This window comes from Sceloporus occidentalis, unplaced genomic scaffold (assembly GCF_023333645.1).
Source record: "Sceloporus occidentalis isolate IW3139 unplaced genomic scaffold, rSceOcc1.0.p SCAF_1, whole genome shotgun sequence".
NCBI lineage: Eukaryota > Metazoa > Chordata > Lepidosauria > Squamata > Phrynosomatidae > Sceloporus > Sceloporus occidentalis.
The window spans coordinates 51,586,753-51,612,949 of NW_028316981.1; the positions used below are offsets into that span (position 1 = coordinate 51,586,753).

At 41.7% G+C, this 26,197-nt stretch overlaps 1 protein-coding gene across 2 annotated transcripts in view; it reads right to left on the reverse strand.

The window, feature by feature from the left end:
- Nucleotides 1-26,197, reverse strand: part of LOC149321400 (netrin-4-like) — a 104,704-nt gene that overhangs the window by 59,830 nt on the left and 18,677 nt on the right. For both annotated transcript variants that reach the window (XM_089521064.1, XM_089521054.1), the window contains exons 2-3: nt 20,316-20,857; nt 892-1,155 (exon numbers count right to left, since the gene is read on the reverse strand). In XM_089521064.1, the coding sequence (XP_089377190.1) occupies nt 892-1,155; nt 20,316-20,857 (806 nt within the window). The remainder of the gene's footprint in view (nt 1-891; nt 1,156-20,315; nt 20,858-26,197) is intronic.

The window sequence follows — 26,197 nt, forward strand, 5'->3', positions numbered from 1 at the left end:
TCAACTCTCGACTTCTCTTCTCCAAGCTAAATATATCCAACTCCTAAGCCATTTCTCATAGGGCTTGCTTTCCAAGTATTTTACCATCTCGGTTGACCTCATCTAACCATGTTCAGCTTGTCAATGTCCTTCTTAAAGTCAGAAGCACAGAAGTAAACAGTATTCTATGTGGGGTCTGGCCCTGATTTGCTCAAGCAAGGGTACAAAATGAACTCATTGTTTTGTGGCTCCTTCCCCCACAAGTGAGAGAGGCTCTAAATGGAAGTGCAGTGAAAAGGCGAAAATCATTTACCATCTAATCTTTGAAAATATTTGATAACTCTTTGTGTGTGAAGACAAACAGGGAAGCGACAAAGGCAAGAAATACCCTAGAACTTTATTTAGCTGAACTGTAGATCCATCACACCATTACCTCAACTCCAACTGCTCTGTGGCAGAGAAATAATGAGCTGATATATCCAATATTGTTTTACTGTTATTTGATTATTTTGATTTTACATGCAAGCTCTGTCGGAAATACTTGTCTTCTCAAAGGTGGTATATGGAAAAATATAATAAATAAATAAATAAATAAATAAATGATCAGTTGACCATATAGAAGCGGTTTTCCTACAGTACTCAATGGAGTGAAATGTCAGCCAGTTACGTTTAGAGAAGGCTTAGCATAAACCCTGGGGCTTTTTGCTTAAAAGAACCCACAATATGAACTGTGGTTTGTGTGTGGGGGGGGGGGGGGAGGGAATGTTTAGCTTAGAAATACTTACACTGGCAACATAGAAGGGCTTATGGTCTCTACACTTTAGTCACATGGATAAAATCAATGTGTTAGCTTTCCAGAGGTGTCCTCCCACATCCCCAGTCTTCATAAGTCATGACAGCATTAATACTCACCACATTGTCAACAACACCTGTCCCATTGGGAAGCTGACATTCTTCTGCATGGCCATTACAAAAGCAGCTGCCCCGGACAATTAGGTCATAGATGGCATAGTGGGCAAACCGGTGGGGTTTCTCCAGCAGCCCTGAGCCTTGGCAGGGACACTCCTGCCTCTTTAATAGCAAGATTCGCAAATTGGTGAGCTTTAAGAGATCTTGCGCTTCAGGACTGTATGGGTCTTCAATTTTGTTGGTAGGTGTTAAGGCACGAAAAATCACCTGAAGAGGGAGAAAGAGAGGAAGAGAAAGAGAGAAAAAAAAGTGGTGATGAAACACAGTCATGTGGTTAAGAGAGGATGCACCTGTGATAAACATAAAAAGAGTGTTTTTTTTACAGCTGTCTGACTGATATGGCTTCCCACCAAGAATCCTGGGAATTGCAATTTGGGAAGGATTCTCTGTTTGTGCACATGATGTGTTCATGGAAGTACTCAAGCCATTGACACAAGGGTTCCTTGAAGTAAAAAACAAACAAACCTCCACTGTGATTGAAAAACAAAAAAAAGATGGTTTTGAAGCTACAGTTTATGAATAATTCTTTACAGATTCAGAAACTACTGTTTTTACTGCCAGCAAAAAGTACTTTGAGTTCTCTCACACACCCTGTATTTTTGGGCAGCAGCAGGAATCTCTGTCTGGAGCTCTTATCTGTGAAGTGAAAGTAAAAGCTGCGCTGTGTAAAAACATTTCTCCCATTTTTTGTGGTCTTCAAGAATGAGGGCTTAGCTTCTGAAGGTTTAAAGGCCTCCACTATGTGCCAATAACCCATGGTAGATAAAACCCTGTAAAAATAATGGAAATCAGCTGTCTGACTCGGGAGCTCTATGCCTGACAAAGCATTGCAGAAAAGTCTGCAATGAATTTCATGCATTTCTTCGGCACTTGTCAAAGAAGATCATCCCTGTTCCTTCCCCTCCTCTCATCCTCTTCCCATATCTTGAAGGGACACTAACGTACAAATGGCCCAGAGTTCAAACTGGAGATGTCTCTTGCTCATGGGAGCAATGGGCAAATTGCCCAGCCTGTGTAAGTAGTGCAGGTGCTTACACATTCCCTGGTCAATGAAAGCATAAGAAAACAACACAGCCCCTTTCCGGCCAGCTGTCCACATTCCCTGGATGAATGGGACCATGTGCAAATAGCCCATTCTCTTTAGTACAGGTGCCCAGCATTCTTTTGATCGCCAGAATTAAAGGCCAGTGACCAAGTTTACTCAATCCACGTGCCTGCCTCAGCTTGGTTAATGGAAACAAAGGCTAACAGACCAGCTTATTCAGCTCAGATAGCACTTTTCCATTGTTGATAGAGAAGCACTGAAATTAAATATGAATTCAAAACCACTCAAGGCATATATCTGGAACTGAGATTTCCCCATCTGAAGTTCAACATTCCAGAGCTCCAAATGGTCACATGGTCCTGAAATGCTGGCATGGTGTGCTTGTCTGCAAAATTGGCTTTTTCCTCTTTATTGTTGAACTTAGGGGTAACTGTTAAATGTTGTTAGCATGGCCATGTATACTAAACTGTAGAAGATGTGCCTAAGTTTGAAGGGTGGCTAGAACATGATTTCTATTTGGAGGGCTATCCAGTACAAGAACTATTACATGGCATGAACATGGCAGCTAGGCTGGTCACTGGTACGTCCAGGGCCAGCCATATAACACCAGTTTTAAAAAACCTCCATGGCTGCCCATTTGCTTCCGGGCGCAATACAAGGTGCTGGTGATGACCTATAAAGTCCTAAATGGCTTGGGCCCAGGATACCTGAAGGACCGCCTCTCCCCGTACATTCCGCCTCGCACCCTCAGAACATCTGGGCAGCAACTCCTTAGGGTCCCCAGGGCGAGGTTATCCTCCACCTCTAGGAGGTCTTTTTCCATCACCGCCCCGGCCCTTTGGAATACGCTGCCCATAGAGCTCCGCTCAGTTACCTCCCTGGCCCAATTCAAACGGGATTTGAAGACCTACCTGTTTCAAATTGCATTCCCCGATTAAGTCCCTATAGGCCCCCCCGCCGCACAGGCCGCACCGGCAATGGTTTGGCTAACCCGGGGGCTTTTGTTGTTGTTTTTGTTTTGTTCTTTGCTTTATGTTGTAGTGTGATTTATGTAATTTTTGATATGGTTTTTAATTGAATTTTGTGTATTTTTAAATGCTGTAAACCGCCCTGATCTTATGGAAGGGCGGTATACAAATAAAACGTTTATTTATATTATTTACATGCTACACAGTTATAGCATTATGATTCCACTTTAGCTGCCATAGCAACACCCTATGGAGTGGCAGTGTTTGCAGCTTAGGGAGAAGCATTCAGAATGCTCAGCCAAAGAGCTCTGTTGCTTCTTCAACAAGCTACAAACCCTAGGATTTCACAGGATGCACCCAGGGCAGTTAAAATGGAATCAAAGTGGTACAACTCTCTAGAGTGAAAGGCCGCAAGTCTATTTTAAAGATAAAGAAACATAAGAGAGGAAATCAGGGGCCTTGAAGGGATCCCACTAACAGGACTCAGACAACACATTAGGATGAGATGAATTGTATTTCTATTTAAATTGTAGCCTTTTTTTCTAAATTAGCATATATGTCAGTTTTAGGCAGCCTGTGTCCTCTTCTGTCTTATTTTCCAGCTTATATTTCCCCTTGTTTATTAAAACACTTCCTCCCTTTTGGCAATGCAAGAATGGCCATCTGATGTGTATATCAGAAAGACAACTTTTAAGATGAATTTATTAACATTTCTAATTTAAATCCATCCAAAGACTTCTGGCATTTATGAATAATTTAAAGCAAAATACATATTTAATGGATGGACTAAAATGGCTTGCTTCCTTCTGTGAAATATGCTATCTATCCAAAAACATAAGTGAAACAGCAACCAGTAATACCTAAGTCCAGCAGAGTGGATATTGTCCTCCAGTGTCTCCCCACATCCACCCTAATCCAGAACTTCCATTCCGTGGGAGCCCAATATGATTACATTCCGCACAGAGATCCTATTATCTCCCAACAATAGATATTAATATATTATATTATATTATATTATATTATATTATAGGTGTCAGTAATATAAGGTTATCAAAATAGTAATTTAAAATAATTTTAAAATAATCTAATAGAGTAAGCCTACTTTGGAATAGCGAGTGGGAAGGGTAGAGAGTAGGTGAATCATGCACCATCCCACCAGGTGACTGCTGTAATGCTGGAACTTAGATGAAGAAACTTCTTGCATCTATGCAGCTGTGCTATAATAGTGACATTAAGAGCCATTGATGGGGTTTGCCCATCGATAAAAAGAAGCACTACAGTAACGAATGGAATGCAGGGCAGCAGAAGTATGGACACAGCGTTATCTGATAAGTACCAGCCAAATATGCTTTTATTCTGTTAAAGTTTCACTTTTTAGCCTGGTGTGATAAAGTCCTGAGTTCAAATTATGTCTGCACTTTGGACTCAATGTGAAGCAACTGAAGTAAGCCAGGATGAAGGAGGAAAGTGAGAGGAGGAGAAAGAAAGCAGGACTTTTTAAAAGCAGCTGAAAAGATGAGATGATGGAGGATCAATCAGGACTGTCCATGCTAAATCAGGACAGTTAGAGGATATGTTGTTCTCAGCAGAATGCTGATTCTGTTTTAGAGAACAGAACATTTCTAATCCAACTAGATATGAAAGCTTTCCAGAGCAGACAACAGCCCCAGAATAATCAGTTTTCTGATCCTCATGTAGCCTGCTATTGTAAAGCCCTACTGAATTATCTGAAAGTTTGGGAAATTCCCATCATTCCCAGGAGACGAGGAATAGTTATAGTTTTGCAAACATATCTGGTTCAGGCTTTACTGTTCTTTTAGCTGCTTGTTCTGAAATTTCATGTGCCATCAGATATTCAGTGCTCAGCAATGAAGTTTGCTGGGCTTCTTCAACTGGGTCCCTCCTGTCATCCTTCCATGCAACTTAAGTATGCTGTGCCGGTGTGTGCTTCTGTAATTAGTCCATACCATCATTTTGTCTGGGAAATTAAGCTCAACACTGAGAAAGGAACAGGTGTCTTGGCTCTCTTTTGCAGAAAAAGATGTACAGTGCTACTGACTGTGAAAAAGAAGGCAAGAAGATTCCTTGTTCATAAAAAGTTTGCTTTTTACCAGTTTTTGATAACCAGCCAAGAGAATATAATTCTAGCCAGGCCAGAACAATTCTGGCTGGTTGGCTGAAACCAGTAGCCACTTGGTTTGCCAGCTTGTCATGCCCCAGTTTTCCAGCTGCCTACATGCCTGTTCAACTTTTGCTTGCTTCCCCATTGCCCACCATACCTGGCCAATTCTCAGTTCTGCCTCTGAACATCTTGTCTTCTATTTATGTCCTGTTTTTTGCTGCTTGATCAGGCCCATCTCTTGTGTTGTCACATCTTCCCCACCTGTTCTCCTTTCCTGCCTGTTGTAGTAAAACAAATTCAGTGTCTCATCCAACAACTAGGGGGACAGTCCTAGGATTCAAATGAGGACAGGAAATACAAGATACCTGGATTGCAAATAGATGGAAATCTCATCTCTGTTTCCCATTCTAACACTAGTCTCATTCAGTAGTGGTTTCCATGTCAGTGGGGCAGTAAATCTGCTCCAGGCTTTAGTCCAAAGAAGGAGCTATCTGAGGTACATAACCTGTTTGGGGACTGCATATTTCCTTTAAAGTCTGGACTAAAAGCCAGAATGGTTTCATCACCTCCACTTATATGCAAGACACCAGCTTCTGCTTGTTTCATTCCTGTTGGAACTTTGTAAACATTTGGCTGCTGCCTCTCCAGGACTAACAGACTGACAGCCTCCTGTGGATCACTGTGGAAGCTATTGCATGAAAAGAATTCTAAACCCTGTCTTTCTCGTATAATCCAAAATGATGCTGGAGAAATTTGCTCTGTTAGAATTTCAGTTCTTATCTACCAAATGCTACTGTTTTAAATCCCCAGCTGCAACTGATAATGAAGCTGAGCATGTCCTTCTCTGAACATAACAACGGTGATGATAGTGGTGGTCATGATGAAAATAAAGAATTTAGGAGCACCTTGGAGCTATGTAAGCTCTAGAGTTCAAGGATACTGACAACGTGGAATGGGTCCAGAGGAGGGTGATGAAAATGATACAAGGTCTAGAAAACAAGCCCTATGAGCAATGTCTAGCTTGGGGCTCTTTCACACTATGAAATTACAGCACTATGATTCCCCTTTAATTTCCATGGCTGCATCTGTCTCGAAACCTGGAATTTGTAACTTGCTGAGTCACTAGATCGCTATGGCTAAGAATTGTAAATACCTTTCCCTAAACAAAAAAAATGCAAGATTCCATTGCTATTGCAGTTGAAGAAGAGACAGAGAGCTATAGCAGTATATGTAAAAGGGCCCTACAAGAGAAGACTGAAAGGTCATATGGTAGCCACCTATGACTATTTGAAGGAATGCCATGTAAAAGATGGAATGAGATTGCTTTCTTCTGCTCCAGAAACCAGAAGACAAACCAATGGATTCAAATCTGAGTCAAGTGTGAGTACTGATGATGTGGACAAGCTCCTTGGTAGAGTGAGGAAAACAACTTGCCCTCTTGATCTTTGCCCTTCATGGTTGGCCGTCCAGGGGTAAGATGTTCCTGAGGGACATCATCAATGCATCCCTTAGGGAAGGTCATGTTCCATCTTGTCTGAAGGAAGCACTCCTGAAAAGACCTTCCCTTGACTCTCTGGATATGAACAGCTAGAGGCCAGTTTCTTTACTACTGTTTTTAGTTGATGACCATCGTCTGGGCATCGACAGGGGTAGTGTGACCCTGTTGGTGCTACTGGATCTCTCAGCGGCTTTTGATACAATAGATCATGACATCATCTTGGATCGCCTGAGAAGGTTAGGAACTGGAGGCACTGCATTGCAGTGGTTCCGTTCCTTCCTCTCAGGCAGATTCCAGAGGGTGATGCTCAGGGACAGTCGCTCTATAAAAAAAGAGCTTAATTGTGACATCTCTCAAGGCTCCATCCTGTCCCCGATGCTATTAATATGAAGCCGCTGGGGGTTTTATCAGTACGCTGATGAAACCCAGATTTCTCCATGTCTTGTTTTTCAGGTCTGACTTCAGATGGTGTCTCTCCTCTCAATGATTGTCTTAAAGCAGTAACGGACTGGATGAGTTAAAAGAGAATGAAACTGAATCCAGACAAAACGGAGGTACATAGAGCAGCGACCCAGAATCCAGGTATAGGGATACAATCTCCAGTCCTGGACAGGGTCACACTTCCCTCAAAGGACTGTGTTCGTAGTCTGTGGGGTGCTCCTTGATCCGTCACTCCAGGTGACAAATTAGGTTAATGCCTGTTATCAGCTTTGGCTGATATGCTAGCTGCACCCTTTCCTGGATGTTAGGAACCTTGAAACCGTAGTACATGTGCTAGTAACCTCCCGTCTCGATTTCTGTAATGCACTCTTCATGGGGCTACCCTGTGTTTTGTTCAGAAACTCCAATCAGTACAGAACATAGCAGCCAAACTGGTCTCAGGTACAACTAGAAGAGACCATATAACACCAATTTTGAAATTGCGTCACTGACTAACTATCAGTTTCCAAACCCAGTGCAAGGTGTTGGTTATCACCTTTAAAGCCCTAAATGGCTTGGATCCAACCTATCTTTGGGACCACCTCCTTCTGCATAATCCACCCTGTGCACTCTGGTCCTCTGGGAGGAATTTGCTGCAACCTATAAAAATGAGGTTGTCACCAGATGAGATCCATCACATTACCACTTTGAACAGCTTTTAAAAAGCTGTTAAGATGGATCTCTTCTGGCAGGCCTTTCCTGAATAGATCCCCAACCACCAAAAAATTATTGTTTGTTTTCTTGTCTTTATTTTATGCTATGTTTTAAATTGTAAATCATTTAATTGTATTTTATGGGGGTGGGATTTTGGGATACGGGAATGTATGTTTTAATGTAAGTCACCCCAGTTGGGGCAGGATAAAAATAAATTTTATTATTATTATTTAAATCACAAGAAATGACATTCCTCTAAATATTAGGAAGAACTTCCTGATGATAAGAACTATTTGATAGAGGAATAGACTTTTCTACATGATGGAGGACCCTCCTTTTTAGAGGTCCTCAAAGAGAGGTTGAATGGCCATCTCTTGGGGATGTTTTAGTTGTGTATTTCTGCATGGTAAAGAGTTGGAGTAGATGGCCCCTGCAGAACTTTCAACTGTATAATTCTGTGAACCAACAATGCAGAGATGCTTCCCCCTTCTCTTCAGGAAATGACATGTCCCCACCCCCATTTCATTGATGTTTTATCTCTACCGGAGGGGGTCATCTTCATTCCAGAGACAATGTCTCAGATATTTGATTTCCTACCACTTGTGTGTCCATGTTTTGTTTCTCCATCCTTGATGGAGATTATTCTGTTGTTATAACCTGATCTCTCAGTCTAGAGTTGGCATGAAAGATGTGGCCACAACAAAAGCGCCTCTTATCAGGAATTCAAACAGAAAGTCAAGAAAGATGAGTGAGTCATAGATTCAGGATACTTCTTACGCATGGCCTCCTATGGCAGATTATCTTTGTCTTGAGGAAAGAGACATTGCAGACCATTCTTAAAATGTCATAAAATTAATGAGGGAGAAATGTATCTTGCAAATGGAAGATATGAGCAATATTTTTTATTTTTTTAAAATAAATAAATTTTCCATTTGCATGTCCTAAGCAACCAACTGAAATCAAAATTGTGTAATGATATTGAATCTGTACAAAACTACCAGTGACATTTTAAACCCCAAACAGATTGAGACCAGATTACCTGATGGAATGCCGTCTCCCATGTCAACCTACTCTTTCACTGATACAAAAAACCTCCCAGTTCAATTACCTGAATGGGTATAATCTGGCAACAACCAGGGAAGGTCCATTTCTGCTGTGATTCTCTGTCTTTGAAATACCTTCCCACAGGGCTAGATCAATGATGAAAAAACCCACTAGGTCTCAGAGACTGCTTGCATTCTTGTACACTAGGTATTTTAACATAGCTGGTGACAATCCACAGCTGCTTCTGCCTTCCTCCTGACAGTCATATAGTGTCTGGCCATATCGAGATAGCCAGCACATCTCAATGAAGGGATCCTCTGCACACCCCAGGGTCCTCTGGAAATGTATACATCTCTCATGTGCTGGCTATCTCAACATGGTTGATGATAATCCTCAAAGCTCCTCCAGAGGTTCCAGAGGCTGACCTCATTGCTATATGCCAGCTACGTGAACCCAGCCAGCAATAACCCTTAGTTGTCTCTCCCACCTCCTGCCCATTGTATGGCTATGTTGGGGTAGGAGAGGCAGGTAAGAGGTAAGTCAATGAAAGAGACTTTCTCTGCTCTGTGACAATGTCTTTGAAAACTATACTTTTCAAAGACATTCCAGCAAATGGGAGGAAATTGGTTAAATAATCCATTCTCTCCTGCAAGAATGAATACTTTAAATAAGCAGATTTTTAGGGTGGTCACAGGAGGAAGGATAAAGCTGGATGGTTGGTCTTGGTCTCTTTTTCTGCCCGGGCATTTGACATTTCCTGTGTCCATAACAGGAACAGAAAATGGTGGCCTACCCTTCCTCTGTCATTATTTTTATTTTATTTATTAAAATATTTTAAACCTGCTATATATCACAAAATCTCAGACCAGCAGATAAATCATTTTTTTAAAAAAAGGTAAGAAATAGTCTAATAATGTAAAAAGTCTAAAACATAAAGCAATTTAAAAGAGTTTTAAATCTCTTATATCTGTAACAAGACCCTTAGACCTTAAAGGGTTTGACAAAAAGTCATCTTTTAGCTTGATGCTAAAATGAGGGCAGTGCTTGTGGTGATCAGGACTCCAAGAGTAAGGTATTCCACAAATGGGGCTCCACAGAAGAAAAGTCTCTCTCCCAAATACACTATGGTTTTTCTTCCATGGGTGTGACACACAAAACATTTCAGTGCTCAGTCAGAAGATCTTAATGCTTGGGCGGATGTAGATAAAGAGAGGTGCTCCTCTAAGTATTGAGGTCAGATGCCATCTAGGACTTTAAATGTAATTATCATCACCTTGAATTCAAACCAGAAGCATATAGACAGCTAGTGCAATTCTTTTAAAATATGGGTCATATGATTTCTGGACTCTTGGTATCAGCATTCAGCAACCTAGATGCTGCATGTAGTACTAGCTGCAGTCTCAGTGACATCTTTAAAGGCTGCCTGCATGTAAAGTGTACTGCAGTATGTGGTGTATGAACTACTGCAGTCAGAATATCCTTTTCTCACAAAGGCCATAACTGTTTGACCAGCCAAGATACTCTCTTAGCCATGGAATCCACTTGGACATGCTGTGACAGAGGTAGATGTAGGTGTACCCTCGAGTTACACAACTGCTCTCTTAAGAGCAGGGCTACCCAACCTGGGGATAGGGAGAGCGATTGCTTATACATTGTGTGTATCCAAGAATCACCAGACCACACATGCTGAATCTTTTCATGATTCAGCTTCAGACCTTATGGACACGATCATGACATACAGTATTATGATTGGCCCGTAACTTAAAAATATGTGTTGTTCTCAACTTCATCCAACATTCAGATGTTACTTACTTTGCCTTCTCAACATGAGGAAAATAAAAGATCTTGCTCTCCCCTCCAGACATGTTGATTTTTGCACAAAGAAAGCAATGGTGGAGGGAGGTGGGATTAGGTGTCACCCTGATAGCATGTTGAAGCAAGCAAGCAAAATAATTCCTGAATAAGGCTTGTATGAGTACATATTTTGCAGATCTTGCATACAGAGTCCAGCTATGTACAGTTTGTATAAGAGGCCTAATGAAGACACACAGGTCAGTGATGAATTTAAAGAACCTAATTCTGACCTTGTTCTCTATATGTTATATTAACTAGCATCTCCTAAAGGAGCAGCAGGGGTGACAAATGGGCACAGTTACTATGGTCTCTTTCACACTGCCCAATTATATCACTTTGAGATCACTTTAACTGTCATGGCTGCATCCTAGGTAATCCTGGGATTTGTAGTTTGGGAAGGGACTAGATCACTCTGGCAGATAATTCTAAATAACTCACCATAAACTACAAACCAAGCACTCCACAGGATACAGCCATGACAGTTAAAGTGGTATCAAAGTGCTATAATTCTGTAGCGTGAAAGAGACCCATCATTAGCCTATAACTTACAAGATGTGCTGTTCAAATGACAGGTGTCAATTTAATCCTTTTACTCTTAATAATCTATTTGTTTATTGTATTGGTTAGCTTCTTTTTTAAATGAGTTCTGAGGAAAATGATGGACTTATTTTGTTTCTTTGATTTTTACCTCTATTCTGCTTTTCATCCATAGCTGTTCTGATAGTAGACAGAAAGAGGTTTTTAAAACAATGCATTTTAAAAAATGAATTGGAATTCAGATTTCGTCACACTTAGACTAAATACTGAAGTTCAAAATGAAGAACTTCAGACTAAACACTTCACACTAAAGGCTGAAGTCATACTTCAGCCCTGCTGAAATCAGAGGGCCTGCTCTAAATAAGATTAAATTTTGATCCAACTCAACAATTAAAAAAGAAAAACAAAGTGGCCTATAGTTATTTAATTCAAAACGGCCAAGAAGGGCTCTGAAAAACAACAACCAAGCATCTTGTCCATATCTTTCAGCAACAACCATCCAATAAAACTTGCTAAGATGAGGACCTGCACAGTTTTGCTGAAACTCAGGAGCCAAAAGAAACGATGGCCTGTTACAGACTGCCAAAATAAAGCTGCTTCGGGTCTCTTTGGAGGTATGCTATTTAAATGATGCATGGGTCCTAAGAGTCCGGAGGTCGCACCAAAGCCACACTCCATTCCTAAGCACTGGAGTGCAGCTTTGGTGCAACTTCCGGATTCTTAGGATGCATGCATCATTTAAATAGCATACCTCCAAAGAGACCCGAAGCAGCTTTATTATGGCAGTCTGTAACAGGCCTAAGTTATCCACATAGAAATCAAAAACATTATCATAGCAACTGCCCACCCCCATCAGAAAGGGACAAAGATGTAACAGAATGCTTGCACAATTCCAAATATCTAACAAGAACACAGTTTCAGTTCACTACCTAGCTTAAAGGCAATGAAGAAGAAAAATATCTGATCTTCAACTTATTTCCTCTGGTCTGCACTGGCCAAGGGCAGCTCAGAGTAACCTGTCCCCACAGCTGCTCTGACCCTCCCCTGTTACAAAGGCCCTCCATTCCAACACTAGGATCACACAGATTTCATGTAGAACAGCCCAGTGCATCTGCTGCTATGGGTTGCTTCACTTTGAGGTCAGAATGAGGTGCCCAGCAATGATCACATGGCTAACCTAACCCTAAAGCAAGCAACTGGTGGCAGCAACTGATGCACTAAGATACTCAGTGGGATGTGTTTTAAACCACCACCTGGCTTCAGAATGGAGGGCTCCAGGAAGATCTGGAGCAAATAGCATTTTTTTAAAAAAAAAAATCCATTTTAGAAGAGATATATCCCAGTTCTGGTGCTGAATGGATATCATCTGGTCTGTTCACACTAGAACCAGGATTTGAGCTGTGCATTATCTGGTCTCCCTGCCAAGAGGATGGGAGGAGGTCGTTTTATTTGGCCTAGGTTTGGGGTTAAAAAGGAATTTCCCCAATCATAATGATGATTGCATGAATGAGTAAAAAATAAAATGCTCTGAAAATATATGGTCCCAAAATAGCAACTTATGTTGCCAAAGTCACTATGATGATCTTGTGGTATGGATATCTCTCTGGGCACTGCAACTGTGAGTTATCAAACTCAGTTCACACACAGACACACGCTGTAGAGTAACTGCATTCAAACAGTAATTACATTGGGTGTTTGCCAGTCTCAGTCAGATTTGAACCAGTTACCTAGAATGAACTCTGATGGACAAAGAAGAAAGCTTGTCACCCACTGTTTCTGAGGAAATCTCTTTGATGGCTCTAGCAGCATCTGGTGCCCAGCATTTGTTGAAACAAAGAGGATGTGATTTTTATTAGCACCTGAATAGAAGACTGTCAAGACTCCAGCATGAGGCACTTTGGACATCTGAGGTGGCTAATCAGTGTAAATTCTCTATTTTTTTTAAAGTGCTTCTCTCTCCCATTTTAAAGGAAGATTGGTCAGTTCAAACAGGAGTAGTGCTCAGCCTCTCTCCTGCCCCTGTTTCCATTTGGTTCCGACAAAAAAAAGCAGGAGCTTTGCTAGACATTTATATAATAATGCAAGGATGAGAGCTCTATTCACTATCTGCTATCCAGTATGTCAGGAAGTACAGAAATAATGCTAGGAAAAACAGATCCGATCCCTGGCTAGTTTACAAGTGGAAGAGGAGAAGGAGGAGAAGCAGCATATTGATGTGATTCATTAAAAGAATATGATCTCTTTTGCATAGTGCCCAACCACTGATTTGTCCCCATCACTCATGTTCTCGCTACGAAACCACATTCAACCCATTCATCCATAACCACCCCTGCTCTAAGCCTTTTCTCTGGGGAAGCAGAACCTGGTGGTGCTATCGATGTGTTTATTCTGCTGGGGTTAACTGCTTCCCCCACCCTGCCTCTGCATTTTATCTCCTCTGTAGCTCAAGTTCAGGGAAATGCTGAACAGACAGCCCTAATCATAACATTTGGGCACTTGCCTTTAGGACTGACTAATCCCTTCACCGATCTTTTCCAGCTGGAAGTTGGAATGACTAAAGAATTGCAATGAGCATTTTGGCCATGGTGGCCAAAGCGGATCTGCTGCTGATTCAACTATCCTGTTACTCAATAGGTGGCCCCTGAGGTGGGGTTGGTTTAACCTGTTGAGTGCTTCCAACTCATGACTATCATGATCACTGCCACTGCAAAATATCTGCTCTGATAATTGGAATGCTACCTGATCAAAACAATTGCTGGCAGGTTGTGGCATCCTGCTCTAGCTGTATGTGCACATTTTATGTTGTCTTGGGAAGCTGTGGTTTTTATCACATGGAGTAACATGGCAGGTGGATGATCATGTCACCAGATCCAGATAAAAGTCCAAAGGGGTGACCTCTCTCATGCAACAGCATTCTGGGGTTGACACAGTAGTTGTTTGCATATACAGGCTAAGTAACCAGAGATTTGGAAAGGTCTCAAGGGCCAACCAGTCCATTCTTCCCATTCCTGCTCTTCCTGGTGCTGTTCAGTATATTGCCAGAGTTTGTTTTCCATCTTTCCAGCCATAGCCCTGGAGCACTCCAGAATCAAACTTGACCAAAGTTGTCATATCTTGCTGCAGTGATGGAAGAAGGTGTTCCTCCTGAACTATTTCCTACTGCAGGAATGCCCTTCCACTGAGGACTTGGCAACTCTGACCACTCTTTATCAGGCAAAGAAAAAAATACCCCACCCCACCCCGCAAATATATATATATATATATATATGCAGAAAAGACAGCTGAACTGGATATTATTCAACACTGGCAATGTGACAACATCCTCCAGCACACATAACAATAGTAGAAGGGGAGCCCAGACTAGGCCATGTAGCAGACAGTTCTCTGCCCTAAGATTTTGTTGCTTCTGTGCAATATCTACCACCTTAGGCTGCTCAGTTATTATTTTGTATTGTGCCATACCCCCAGGACTCTGACTCAGATAATGAGATGAAGCGGCAGATGTACAAAAGCATGAGACAGAGTGCCATGTTTGTGAGGCGCAGGGCCAAGAAGGCATAGTAGTGTTGGAACAGCATGACACAGAGCTACCAGCACCTCCCATAAACAAGGAAGGAGAGAAAAGGAGAGGCTATGGTGGTGGGGCGGGAGCATTTAAGAACCAAATGCTCATCAGTCAGGGAACAGCTGCATACTGACAATAGACCATAAATGCTGACACCTCCCTCAGGGAACTGATCACTCACAACCATCCTATCTGGTGGACACAATATTCCTGACTGGTGGTCTTGGTTCCTGTTGCCTGATAACTTCAGACCTTACTCTGTTTAAAAACTACACTTTTAGATCTTCCTTTTGGACTGTCATTTGGATTGACTGCTTGACTGAGTTTGACTCAGGCTAGCCTGACTATGTTGCATCCCTGCTGAAGAGCCACACATCCCTTGGGAATTTGCTCATGGTCTGTTGCCTCCTGTATTCTCTCTTGGGGACCTAGACTTGCATTGGAACCAAAACAGGACAGCCTGGCCCTGATCAAATAATTTTACCAAACAGTGATCTTCAGACAGGGACTGTCCATAGGTACACTATGAATTAGAAATGAAAAAATATTTTTAAATACTTTTAAATGATCAAAAATGTCCCCCTCCCCCTAAGTGTTAAGAAAGCTTGATGAGAATCATGTGTGGTTGAGAATTTTTATAGTTTACAATCAGGACTTATTCTGTGCGAAAAATGCACATGGTTTTTCTTCCACAGAAAACTAATTTCTGCAGAAAAGAAAAGAAAAGTTTCCAATGCAGAAAACAATATGAAATATATATTAAAAAACACACATTTTGCACAGAAAATAATGTTTCTGTGGAGAAAAGCAAGTGCTATGCACAGATAATAATTTTCCTCCAAAGACATCAATGTCGTTTCCTACACAGAAATAGTTGCAAAAAAAGCCCCATGCATATTTTTACAGAATAAATGAAACTGCAAATAGTCTTCAAAAATTGTGCAGTTTTTGACAACTTTCTCACATCTAGGAGGAAAATTGTGCATTTGTTGACAACTTTCTCACATCTAGGAGGGCAAGAATGAATTTAGTACATTCCTACTAGGAATGTAAATCTTTGCTAAATTCATTCTTGCCCTCAAGAATACCACGCAAACAAGCTAGTGAAATGTGGGCTAGACAAGGCAACTGTTACATGGATTTGTAATTGGTTGACCGGCCGAACCCAAAGGGTGCTCAACAATGGCTCCTTTTCATCCTGGAGAGAAGTGACCAGTGGGGTCCCACAGGGCTCTGTCCTGGGCCCAGTGCTATTCAACATCTTTATCAATGACTTGGAGGACAAAATTGGGGGTATACTTATCAAATTTGCAGATGACACCAAATTAGGAGGAGTAGCTAATACCCCAGAGGACAGGATCAAGACTCAAAATGAGCTGAATAGACTAGAAAGCTGGGCCAATGCTAACAAAATGAAATTCAACACGGAGAAGATACTGCACTTAGGGCGGAAAAATGAAATGCACAGATATAGGATGGGGGACACCTGGCTGAACAAGACTACATGTGAAGAAAGGGATTTAGGAGTCCAAGTAGACCATAAGTTGAACATGAGCCAACAGTGCAATACAGCATCTAACAAGACGAATGCAATTTTAGGCTGCATCAATAGAAGTATAGTGTCTAGATCAAGGGAAGTAATAGTGCCACTCTATTCTGCTTTGGTCAGGCCCCACCTGGAATATTGTGTCCAGTTCTGGGCACCACAATTCAAAAAAGACATTGAGAAACTGGAGTGTGTCCAAAGGAGGGCGACTAAAATGGTGAAGGGTCTGGAAACCATGACCTATAAGGAAAGACTTAGGGAGCTGGGGATGTTTAGCCTGGAGAAGAGAAGGTTAAGAGGTGATATGATAGCCCTGTTTAAATATTTGAAGGGATGTCATGTTGAGGAGGGAGCAAGCTTGTTTTCTGCTGCTCCAGAGACTAGAACGCAGAACAATGGATGCAAGCTCCCTTCCTGACAGTAAGGGCTGTTTGACAGTGGAATAAACTCCCTCAGAGTGTAATGGAGTCTCCTTCCTTGGAGGTCTTTAAGCAGAGGCTGGATGGCCATCTGTCGGGGATGCTTTGATTGTGATTTCCTGCATGGTCTAGGGTTGGACTGGATGGCCCTTGCGGTCTCTTCCAACTCTACGATTCTATGATTCTAAGTTAAAAAAACAAGGAGATCCCAGGTAAGCATTACACGGAATGTCCTAGTGGTAAGAGCTGTTTGACAGTGGAATAAATCCTCTGGAAGGTGGTAGATCTGCTTTATTGGAGATGTTTACTCAGTTTGATGGTCACCTCATGGGGGTTCTTTAGTTGTGGATTCTATTACTGGCTGTGTGATGAACTAAATGGCCCTTCCAAGTCTTTGAACAGAAAATCCATTAGTTGATCCACAGATGTTTTGTTTATACTTTTTTTTAATAAAAGCACCTGCTATCTTTTTAAGGTAAGGTCTGGGGAAGCATTGGATAACAGATCTCAAACATGTTTGTCAAGCAAGGTATATTTAACACATTGCTAAAGCAATAGCAACCTTGTGCAGGCATACCCAGTTTCTCTCTCCTTGTGAATTCTAGTTGACAAGTCCATTTCACTGGCGTCCTTTGTCACCCATACTTGCACATGAAATGAATGGGATTTTAAGGGCTTTATATTTTGTACATTTTAGCAGAAATGAAAACAAACAAGCAAGCAAATGAAGTCTTTGCATTCTGTGGTGCAGGAATATCCTGACCTGCACTTCCTCTGACTTTAAAGTGGAATGTCACAATGGACAACCTTCCTTTGCTCTAAACTTTGTCTTCAGGAGTGACTTCTTGTTCTCATTTCCGGATGTTCTACTTTATTAAAAAATGTGCTTCTAATTTCCCAGATCCTCATGTGTACCCACTGACAGTATGAAAAAGAAAATCTTGTATCTTTTCCCATTTCTCTCTCATTTGAGACCTTAAACTCTATGCCAGCCTGCTTCAATCTTGAGCCTAAGCTTATTCTTTTGATCACATCTTAAGTTTAATTGGTACAATGTTGGTGAAAGTAAAACTAGAAACCTGATCATATGTGACTGAAGAACTGCATAAACCTGGCCAGATGATGTGAAATCAACTTCTCTTGGTAACAGCAAAAGAGCACATATGACATTCAGAGTAAATATCTATGCCTGAATCACTGTTTACTATTAAAACATACTGCATCATCAAACTGATGAATGCCATGCAACTTTGTGTATATTCTTCATTTTGTGGTGGTGGTGGGGGCAGTGGGGCAGAAACTATGGTTCTTCAAACTGTTATTGTGACTTCCTAGGTTCCCCAGAACCTCTAATGGGCATGCCCCCATGGCTCATAAGGGGAAATATGCCACATTTTGACCCCTGAAGTTGTTTTAATTCAGGAGAAGCTTTTTTCCCCAGTAAGGAAATAATCTGGAACCCGACTTTCTGGTCATTTCCTGTTGAAAAGTATGGGCTGGAGGCCTTGAAGCATGGCAAAATTATTCTCTACCATCCCACATGGAGCTATAGGGAACATTATATTGGGTTTTTGTTCTTGTTATTTTTGCTTTCAAGGCTGTGGACAATGGAGTGCACTAGAGCTCTCTTCTGGAGGGCAAGGAAGCCCCCTAAGTCTCCATCACTTGCCCATCCCTGCTGTAAAGGATTGTGTTGTCAGAAGATCAACTACAAGGCAATGGTTATACTGCCATAGCCTACACCTTTGAATGATGGGGACGAGTAAGAATCATGTGACTCATTTGGACAACTGTAACATTGGGTCTTCCAGGTTACAACAAAACTCTACTTTTAAGCCTAATTCCCAAGGCTGGACAAAGGTGATTGAGGCCTTGGAGCAGTATCCAAAACAGAGCTCACTTTAAGTGTATGTGTGAGTTATTCTGGAAATGGTGACACAGAAATATAGTATTGTTCTAGTGTTCCATTCAAAATCTGCTACAGTCATACATACATACATACATATGGAATATAAACCAAATAAAAATAAATTGTTTCATTGCCTGATACCATGCACACTTACTGTCCACAGCTGCCTACATTATAGAAATATAGATGGCTATTTGCCACGACAGGTAGTATTTACATATTGACCCAGACAGTATTTTTGCCCTACACATCAGTTATTCTAAAATGTAACTGGTACACGTTGAAAACAGGCAATATACATCCTGAAAGCATAATTGGAATGGCCAAGAGAAACTCATAAGTACACAGATGATGGCCTACTTATTGTGGGATTGCCGCATTTCTTTGGAAAATAAACTAGACTTTACTAGCCAAAACACTGACTGCATGTCTCCAGTATCATTTAAAAGTTCAGAGGCCCAGGGACAATTTGGCATGCCAAACTCATAGGAATGATTAAAAACGGATGGTCTGGCAAGCAATTGCAGGAACAACTGTTGCAAGACTATCCAAGCAGTTGTGTCATTGTAGCAAGGTACCTTAACACTACTGTACAAATATTGGTCATCACCACATGATCCAGCATGCTAGTAGTAATCCATTGAGCTGCTATGCAGTACAAAAAATGTGTGAAGATGTGCCATAGAGGTCAGACAGAAGAAAGCCTGAACACGATAGATGTCACACTGAAGATCTTTTGGAAAACATAAAACATAATACGTATGTCAAGTTGCTGTAAACATACTTGATGTAATGTAACAAACAACCAGAACTGAATTCCAGCTGTCAGGCAACACACTTTACTTGACGGCTGTACTTGACATGCACAAGATCCTTCTGCAGAGACACACTATAGCTGAAACTACTTTTGGTATGAGGACCTGATCTGGAATTTGTAAAAAATGGAGGCACTGGAAATATTCTTAGTCCCTTATGTCTCATGACAGTACAGAGCATAACTGTTTTATACAATAAAACTATCACCTGAAAATATCACAAAAGGTATATCTGTTTTAAAATCTCTTACGTGTCCTCTAAAAAGAAAACTGAGTAACTGAATATTTTTTTTAAAAAATGTACCTTCAGCTCAACAAGAAACATCTGTGTGCATGTGCTGATGTAGACCTCGGTGCCCACAACTATCTGCATAAGCTAGTGGTCATCAGTAAACAGGCTGGATAAGTTTTGTGACACATATGGAGATGCTCATTCACCTGTGACTATGATGGCCCCATGAGCATCACCACAAGAGAGGACAAAGATTCATGCAAAATTTGCATATACTGCTATATTCATGTATAAATATATAAATGACTGTCTTGTAAGCAGAAATGCAATATGTCTATCCATTGTGGGAACCAGGTGTGTGTCCTCAGTATGCATTCAGGCACTGACTGCTGATGGAGAAATTCAAGGCATCTTGTATTTCTCCTGGTGTCTTATATTTAAAATGGACTTGGACTGAAGAGTCCTTCAAATAGAGGGTGGCTTCAAACAAAGAAAAGTCCTCTGGTAGCCCTTCAAATGGAAGACCATCTTCCATGAAGAAGAACACATGGCTGCCATAAGTGTGTGGAGCTGCCCATAGCCAGCCTCTCCTGAAACAGTATTTCACTTTTTATTATGTATAATTTCCAGGTGAATATTGAAAGGTTAATCAAGGTTTACTTATTGTCTGCTTACTTACCTCACCTCTGGTGCAAGGCACCACATCCGAATACCTAGAAGTACAAAGAGCACCATCTTCGGTGGTGTCATCTGGGAGCCCAAAGGTGGCTGTGCAGTTGGCAGAAAAGTATTTATAAGGCCTCCATGTCTGCCCGTAGTCTTGGGATCTCTCCAGCACCATGGCTGCTGGTCGAGGAGACTTGAACACTACAATGACATGGGTTAGATAGAATTCAGTTTCCAAATCCAGCCTGATTTCTTCCCGGTGTACTCCTTGTGCAGACTGCCACCAAGACATAGGGTTTAGAAAGAAGTCATCAGTCATGGCATAAGGGAGGTGAGAATTATCAGGCTGGTTGGCATTACACTTCGTGCACCTGGGCTGCCCACAACCTTGGGAGGCTGGATGAAGGAGGTGGTGGTCGGGGTAAAAGCAGTAAAGTTCTGTGCTGTTCTGTCCACACGTGGTCAGAGTGACTGGTGTCCTGCCTGTTGCTAGATTCCCCACGGCAGGATTGCAGGAATGCCCATCACAACGGAAGGCTCGTAGCGTCATTGAATCTGCAGTGGGAGCAGCAGGAGACAAAGTTAAGGAAAATTAGGAAAAAGAAATTTCCTTGAAGTTTCAAGATTCTCACCGAAATGAGCCATAGTTCACCTGTCAAAACTCACTGGAGGACAAAGTGCACCTTGACCTGGAAATGTGTACATGTCCAAACCTTTCAGGGTAGTTTTTTTGGGGGGAATAAAATATGTAGGAAGCTAAGTATACTCTTTATAAAATGCCTAAAAATGCACACAGTTGGAAAGTACACACAAGCAAACTATAGTCAATAGAAAAAGATGTCAGTTAGGAAAAGATGTGCAAATAAATGCATATATAATGGGAAATATCTAGAGATTTGCATGTGTGAAGGAAAAACACAACTCTCACAACTAGATAGGAAACAGGGTAGAACAGAAATGCAAAAAGGTGCAACATTGAATCCAAGAATTCTTTCACATCCTGATACTAAATCAATGTTCTGCACAGTTCTGTGTCTATTTTCTCAACTAAGACTCCTACAAATTACCTCATCACAATTTTCAGGCTATTGTCTCATGCAGTTCCCCTTCCTGCTTATCTTTTGCTACTCAAACCATTATTTTTAAAAAGGTGAAATTGTTCAAAACCTTGCATTTTGTACACAGAATAAATAATACAAAATTGTCAAAGGGATACAGTGATGCTCAGTATACAGTACATAGTTTATTATGGTTTCATCTTTCATTGATGGGTATAAACTGGTATCTGCAACAATGGCTGGTGACAAATTCCTTCATTCTGCAGTCTTAATGTTGCCAGACCATCTAGATAGCTAGGTTTTATCCAGATTCTAGACATGCCACTCAGTGCCTGTTTGGACCACCATTTGGCCAAGATTCCAAGCTTTTGTTCTTTCTTTTTTTTAAAGTAAGTCTCTAACCTTGGAAAAGCCAAGATATGGGGGTGAAATATGTCAAGACAGCCAGTGTGGCGTAGTGGTTTGTGCATTGGACTATGATTCAAATCCCTGGTCAGCCATGCAAACCCACAAGAAACGATTTGAAGGTACACAACAACAACAACAACAACTCATTTGTTAAATTATTCTGCCAGAAACAAGTCCTCCTAGGAATTTTAGACAAGAAGGAAGCAAGAGCAAGCAGTGACCAAGAAAAAAGCAAGGAATGCAGCATGAGGGTGCGAGGTGAAGCAAGGAAGGGAATAGCAGAGATGGGAGAGTGAGTGATGCAAGTGGTGATGTGGAAGAGGAAAGGAAGGGTTGAACTGAAAAGATGTGAAGTGAGGCAAGGGAGGGAGCAAGAGATGGGAAAACAATGAGCGTCAGAAGCAAGACAGCAAGAACCAAGTGAAGGGCATGCTTTGAGGATTGCATGATTAGGCGAGAGAAGAAGGAGCACAAGAAGTCAGCGAAGGTCACAGTGGAAGGGTATCAGGCAAAGTGAGGGAATGAACAGGAGTGAAGCAAGAGTGAAGTGAAGGACAGTGGGGGAAAGAAGGAAGGGAGGGTGAGAGGTGTAATGACAGGAGGCAAAGAGTAAGAAAGTTTAATATGGTGAAGGACAGTGTTGAAGAAAGGGAGATGTGGTGTCATAAGGTGAGGAAAGGGAATAATGCAGTAGTAGAGTGCAAAGTACATCAGGAAAATTTTTATTAGTACACCCTAAGATGAGACTAACAGCAACCCACCAGACAGCATTTTCATCAGCTGCACCAATGTACTGGAATAAACTTCCAGAAGAGCTTCGTACGACCCCCACATTGGATGCCTTCAAAAAGGCTTTAAAGACCAACCTCTTTTCTTTAAAGTCAGAAAAGCTAAAGCGCAGAATGAACTCAGGCTTGCTAGAGAGGTTAAGAACAATAAAAAGGGCTTTTTTGGATATGTCCGCAGCAAGAGGAAGAAGAAGGAAACGGTAGGGCCACTGCATGGAGAAGATGGCAAAATGCTAACAGGAGATAGAGAAAAGGCAGAATTACTCAACACCTTCTTTGCCTCAGTCTTCTCAGAAAAGGCAGAGGGTGCTCAACCTGAGGATAATGGAGCAGAGGACAGAATAGGGGAATTTCAGCACAGAATAAGTAAAGAGATAGTAGAGGAACACCTTGTTAATCTAAATGAATTTAAGTCTCCGGGACCAGATGAACTCCATCCAAGGGTATTAAAAGAACTGGCAAAAGTAATATCGGAGCCATTGGCAATCATATTTGAAAACTCCTGGAGAACAGGAGAGATCCCAGCAGACTGGAGGAGGGCAAACGTTGTCCCCATCTTCAAAAAGGGGAAAAAAGAGGATCCCAACAATTATCGTCCAGTTAGTCTGACATCAGTTCTAGGAAAGATTCTGGAGCAGATCATTAAACAGAGAGTCTGTGAACATCTAGAAGGCAATGCCATAATCACAAAAAGTCAACATGGGTTTCAGAGAAACAAGTCATGCCAGACAAATCTAATCTCTTTCTTTGATAAAATTACCAGCTTGGTAGATGAAGGGAATGCTGTGGATATAGTATATCTTGATTTCAGTAAGGCCTTTGACAAGGTTTCCCATGACATTCTTGCAAACAAGCTTGTAAAATGTGGGCTAGACAAAGGAACTGTTAAATGGATCTGTAATTGGTTGACCGGCCGAACCCAAAGGGTGCTCAACAATGGCTCCTTTTCATCCTGGAGAGAAGTGACCAGTGGGGTCCCACAGGGCTCTGTCCTGGGCCCAGTGCTATTCAACATCTTTATCAATGACCTGGATGACAGAATTGGGAGCATACTTATCAAATTTGCAGATGACACCAAATTAAGGGGAATAGCTAATACCCCAGAGGACAGGATCAAGATTCAAAATGACCTGAATAGACTAGAAAGCTGGGCCAAAGCTAACAAAATGAAATTCAACACAGAGAAATGTAAGGTATTGCACTTGGGGTGGAAAAACAAAATGCACAGATATAGGATGGGTGACACCTGGCTGAATGAAACTACGTGTGAAAGGGATCTAGGAGTCCAAGTGGACCACAAGTTGAACATGAGTGAACAGTGTGATGCGGCAGCTAAAAAGGCCAATGCTATTTTAGGCTGCATCAATAGAAGTATAGTGTCTAGATCAAGAGAAGTAATAGTGCCACTGTATTCTGCTTTGGTCAGGCCCCACCTAGAATATTGTGTCCAGTTCTGGGCGCCACAATTCAGAAAGGACATTGAGAAACTGGAGCGTGTCCAAAGGAGGGCGACAAAAATGGTGAAGGGTCTGGAAACCATGCCCTATGAGGAACGACTTAGGGAGCTGGGGATGTTTAGCCTGGAGAAAAGAAGGTTAAGAGGTGATATGATAGCCCTGTTTAAATATTTGAAAGGATGTCATATTGAGGAGGGAGCAAGCTTGTTTTCTGCTGCTCCAGAGAACAGGACCCGGAACAATGGATGCAAGCTACAGGAAAAGAGATTCCACCTGAACATTAGGAGGAACTTCCTGACAGTGTTCGACAGTGGAATGCACTTCCTCGGAAGGTGATAGAGTCTCCTTCCTTAGAGGTCTTTAAACAGAGGCTGGATGGCCATCTGTCAGGGATGCTTTGATTTGGATTTCCTGCATGGCAGGGGGTTGGACTGGATGGCCCTAGTGGTCTCTTCCAACTCTACGATTCTATGATTCTATGATTCTTCCGATTAGCATTTCCTTCGGACTCCTCATAGAGATTGTCTCCCCTGATACAAATGGTTAACTACAATTGATAGATTCCTTGCTTGTTTTATTTCTTGTTTTACTGATGTTCGATTTTTATTGGTTTTTATTGATAGATACATTGAGAGGCTGTTTTTATGATGTGAAAGTTTTAAATGATTTTGTGAACCGCTTTGATCGCCTCAGAAGAGCGGTATATAAATAAAGCATATTATTATTATTATTATTATTATTATTATTATGAACAAGAAATGGGGGCATAAGGTGAGTCCAGGGAGGGGTAAGAATGAGGAGCAGGTTGAGCTATGCACACAGCAAAGGAGGCAAGGACCCCGGAATAGCTGCAGAAGTCCTCCATGGGGAGGGGGACAGTGCAATCCATTGCTTCTGTGTTCTGCTTCCTGAGGTAACCGTCTCATGAAGCTACTCTGAGTCGAGGAAGGGGGAGATGCAAGAAGAAAGAGTAGATAGAAGCTTATTAAGTGTAGATGTTTAATGTGACCATTGAGTGATTTTGGGCAAGTCACACACTCTTAGCCCCAGAAAACCCCATGATAGGGTCACCTTTGGGTCTCCATAAGTCAGAAACAACTTGAAAGCACAACAACAATAAAAGCAATGCTCAGAATAAGCTGAGACTGCTAGGCAAGCAGATTAACAAAAAGCGGTTTTCCAGTTACATTCAAGGCAAGAAAATGACCAAAGAGATAGTGGGGCTGCTGTTCAATAAGGACGGTAAACTAATAATATATCACAATAAAAAGGCAGAACTACACGATACCTACTTTGCTTCATCCACCACCACCTCCCGCCACCCCAAAAGGGAACTATGTGCTTCCCTGTAGCAACAGAGACTTTGGCGAGGGATCTGAATTGCAAATCAAGCTTCATAGAGAGTTAGTCAAGTTCATTTAGCTAACTTAAATAAGTTCAAATCTGCAGGGCCAGACAACCTGCATCCCAACAGCTTGACAATAAAAGTTCTTTGGCATTTGAACCAATTGCCTAGAGAGGTGATGGGCTCCCTTTCTCTGGAACTCTTCAAAAAGAAGCTGGACAGCTACCTGCTAGGAATGTTTTAGCTGGAGATCCTGTATTGAGCAGGATGTTGCACTTGATTTCCTGTGACTCAGATGATGGTCACTCTCACACTTTCATGGATCTCTAGCTTTTTTCCATCAGTGAAAAAAAAAAGATTGCAAAGAATAATGATCTGATGTGAATACCCCTGGAAGTGTCTGTGCATGACAAAATATTAACATTGCTGTTCATTTATTTCTACTGCACTAAGAATGTACATGTCCATTTCATACAGTTTCTCTCTCTGGTTTTTAATCTCCACTGCAGTACAATTAGGTAGGTTTGCTGGGAAACAGTAGTGGCTCATAATCACATGAATATTCTATGACTAAGCAGAGATTTGAACTTAATTCTCCCTGTCTAGTACTTTAAACCTTACTCTATACTGGTTCTCTCAGATCAGTTGTAACCAAATATATATATATATATATATATATATATATATATATATATATATATGCCATAACCCGGCGGCCCCCGTGACAAACCCGCTTTTGGGGGCCCCCTCCCGGTCCCGGTCCGGTTTGGCCCCTAGCCCCCGGTTCGGCCTTCCCCTGCCTCCTCCCCGCCGTCCTGCGTGGCTGTGCGCCACTCTCC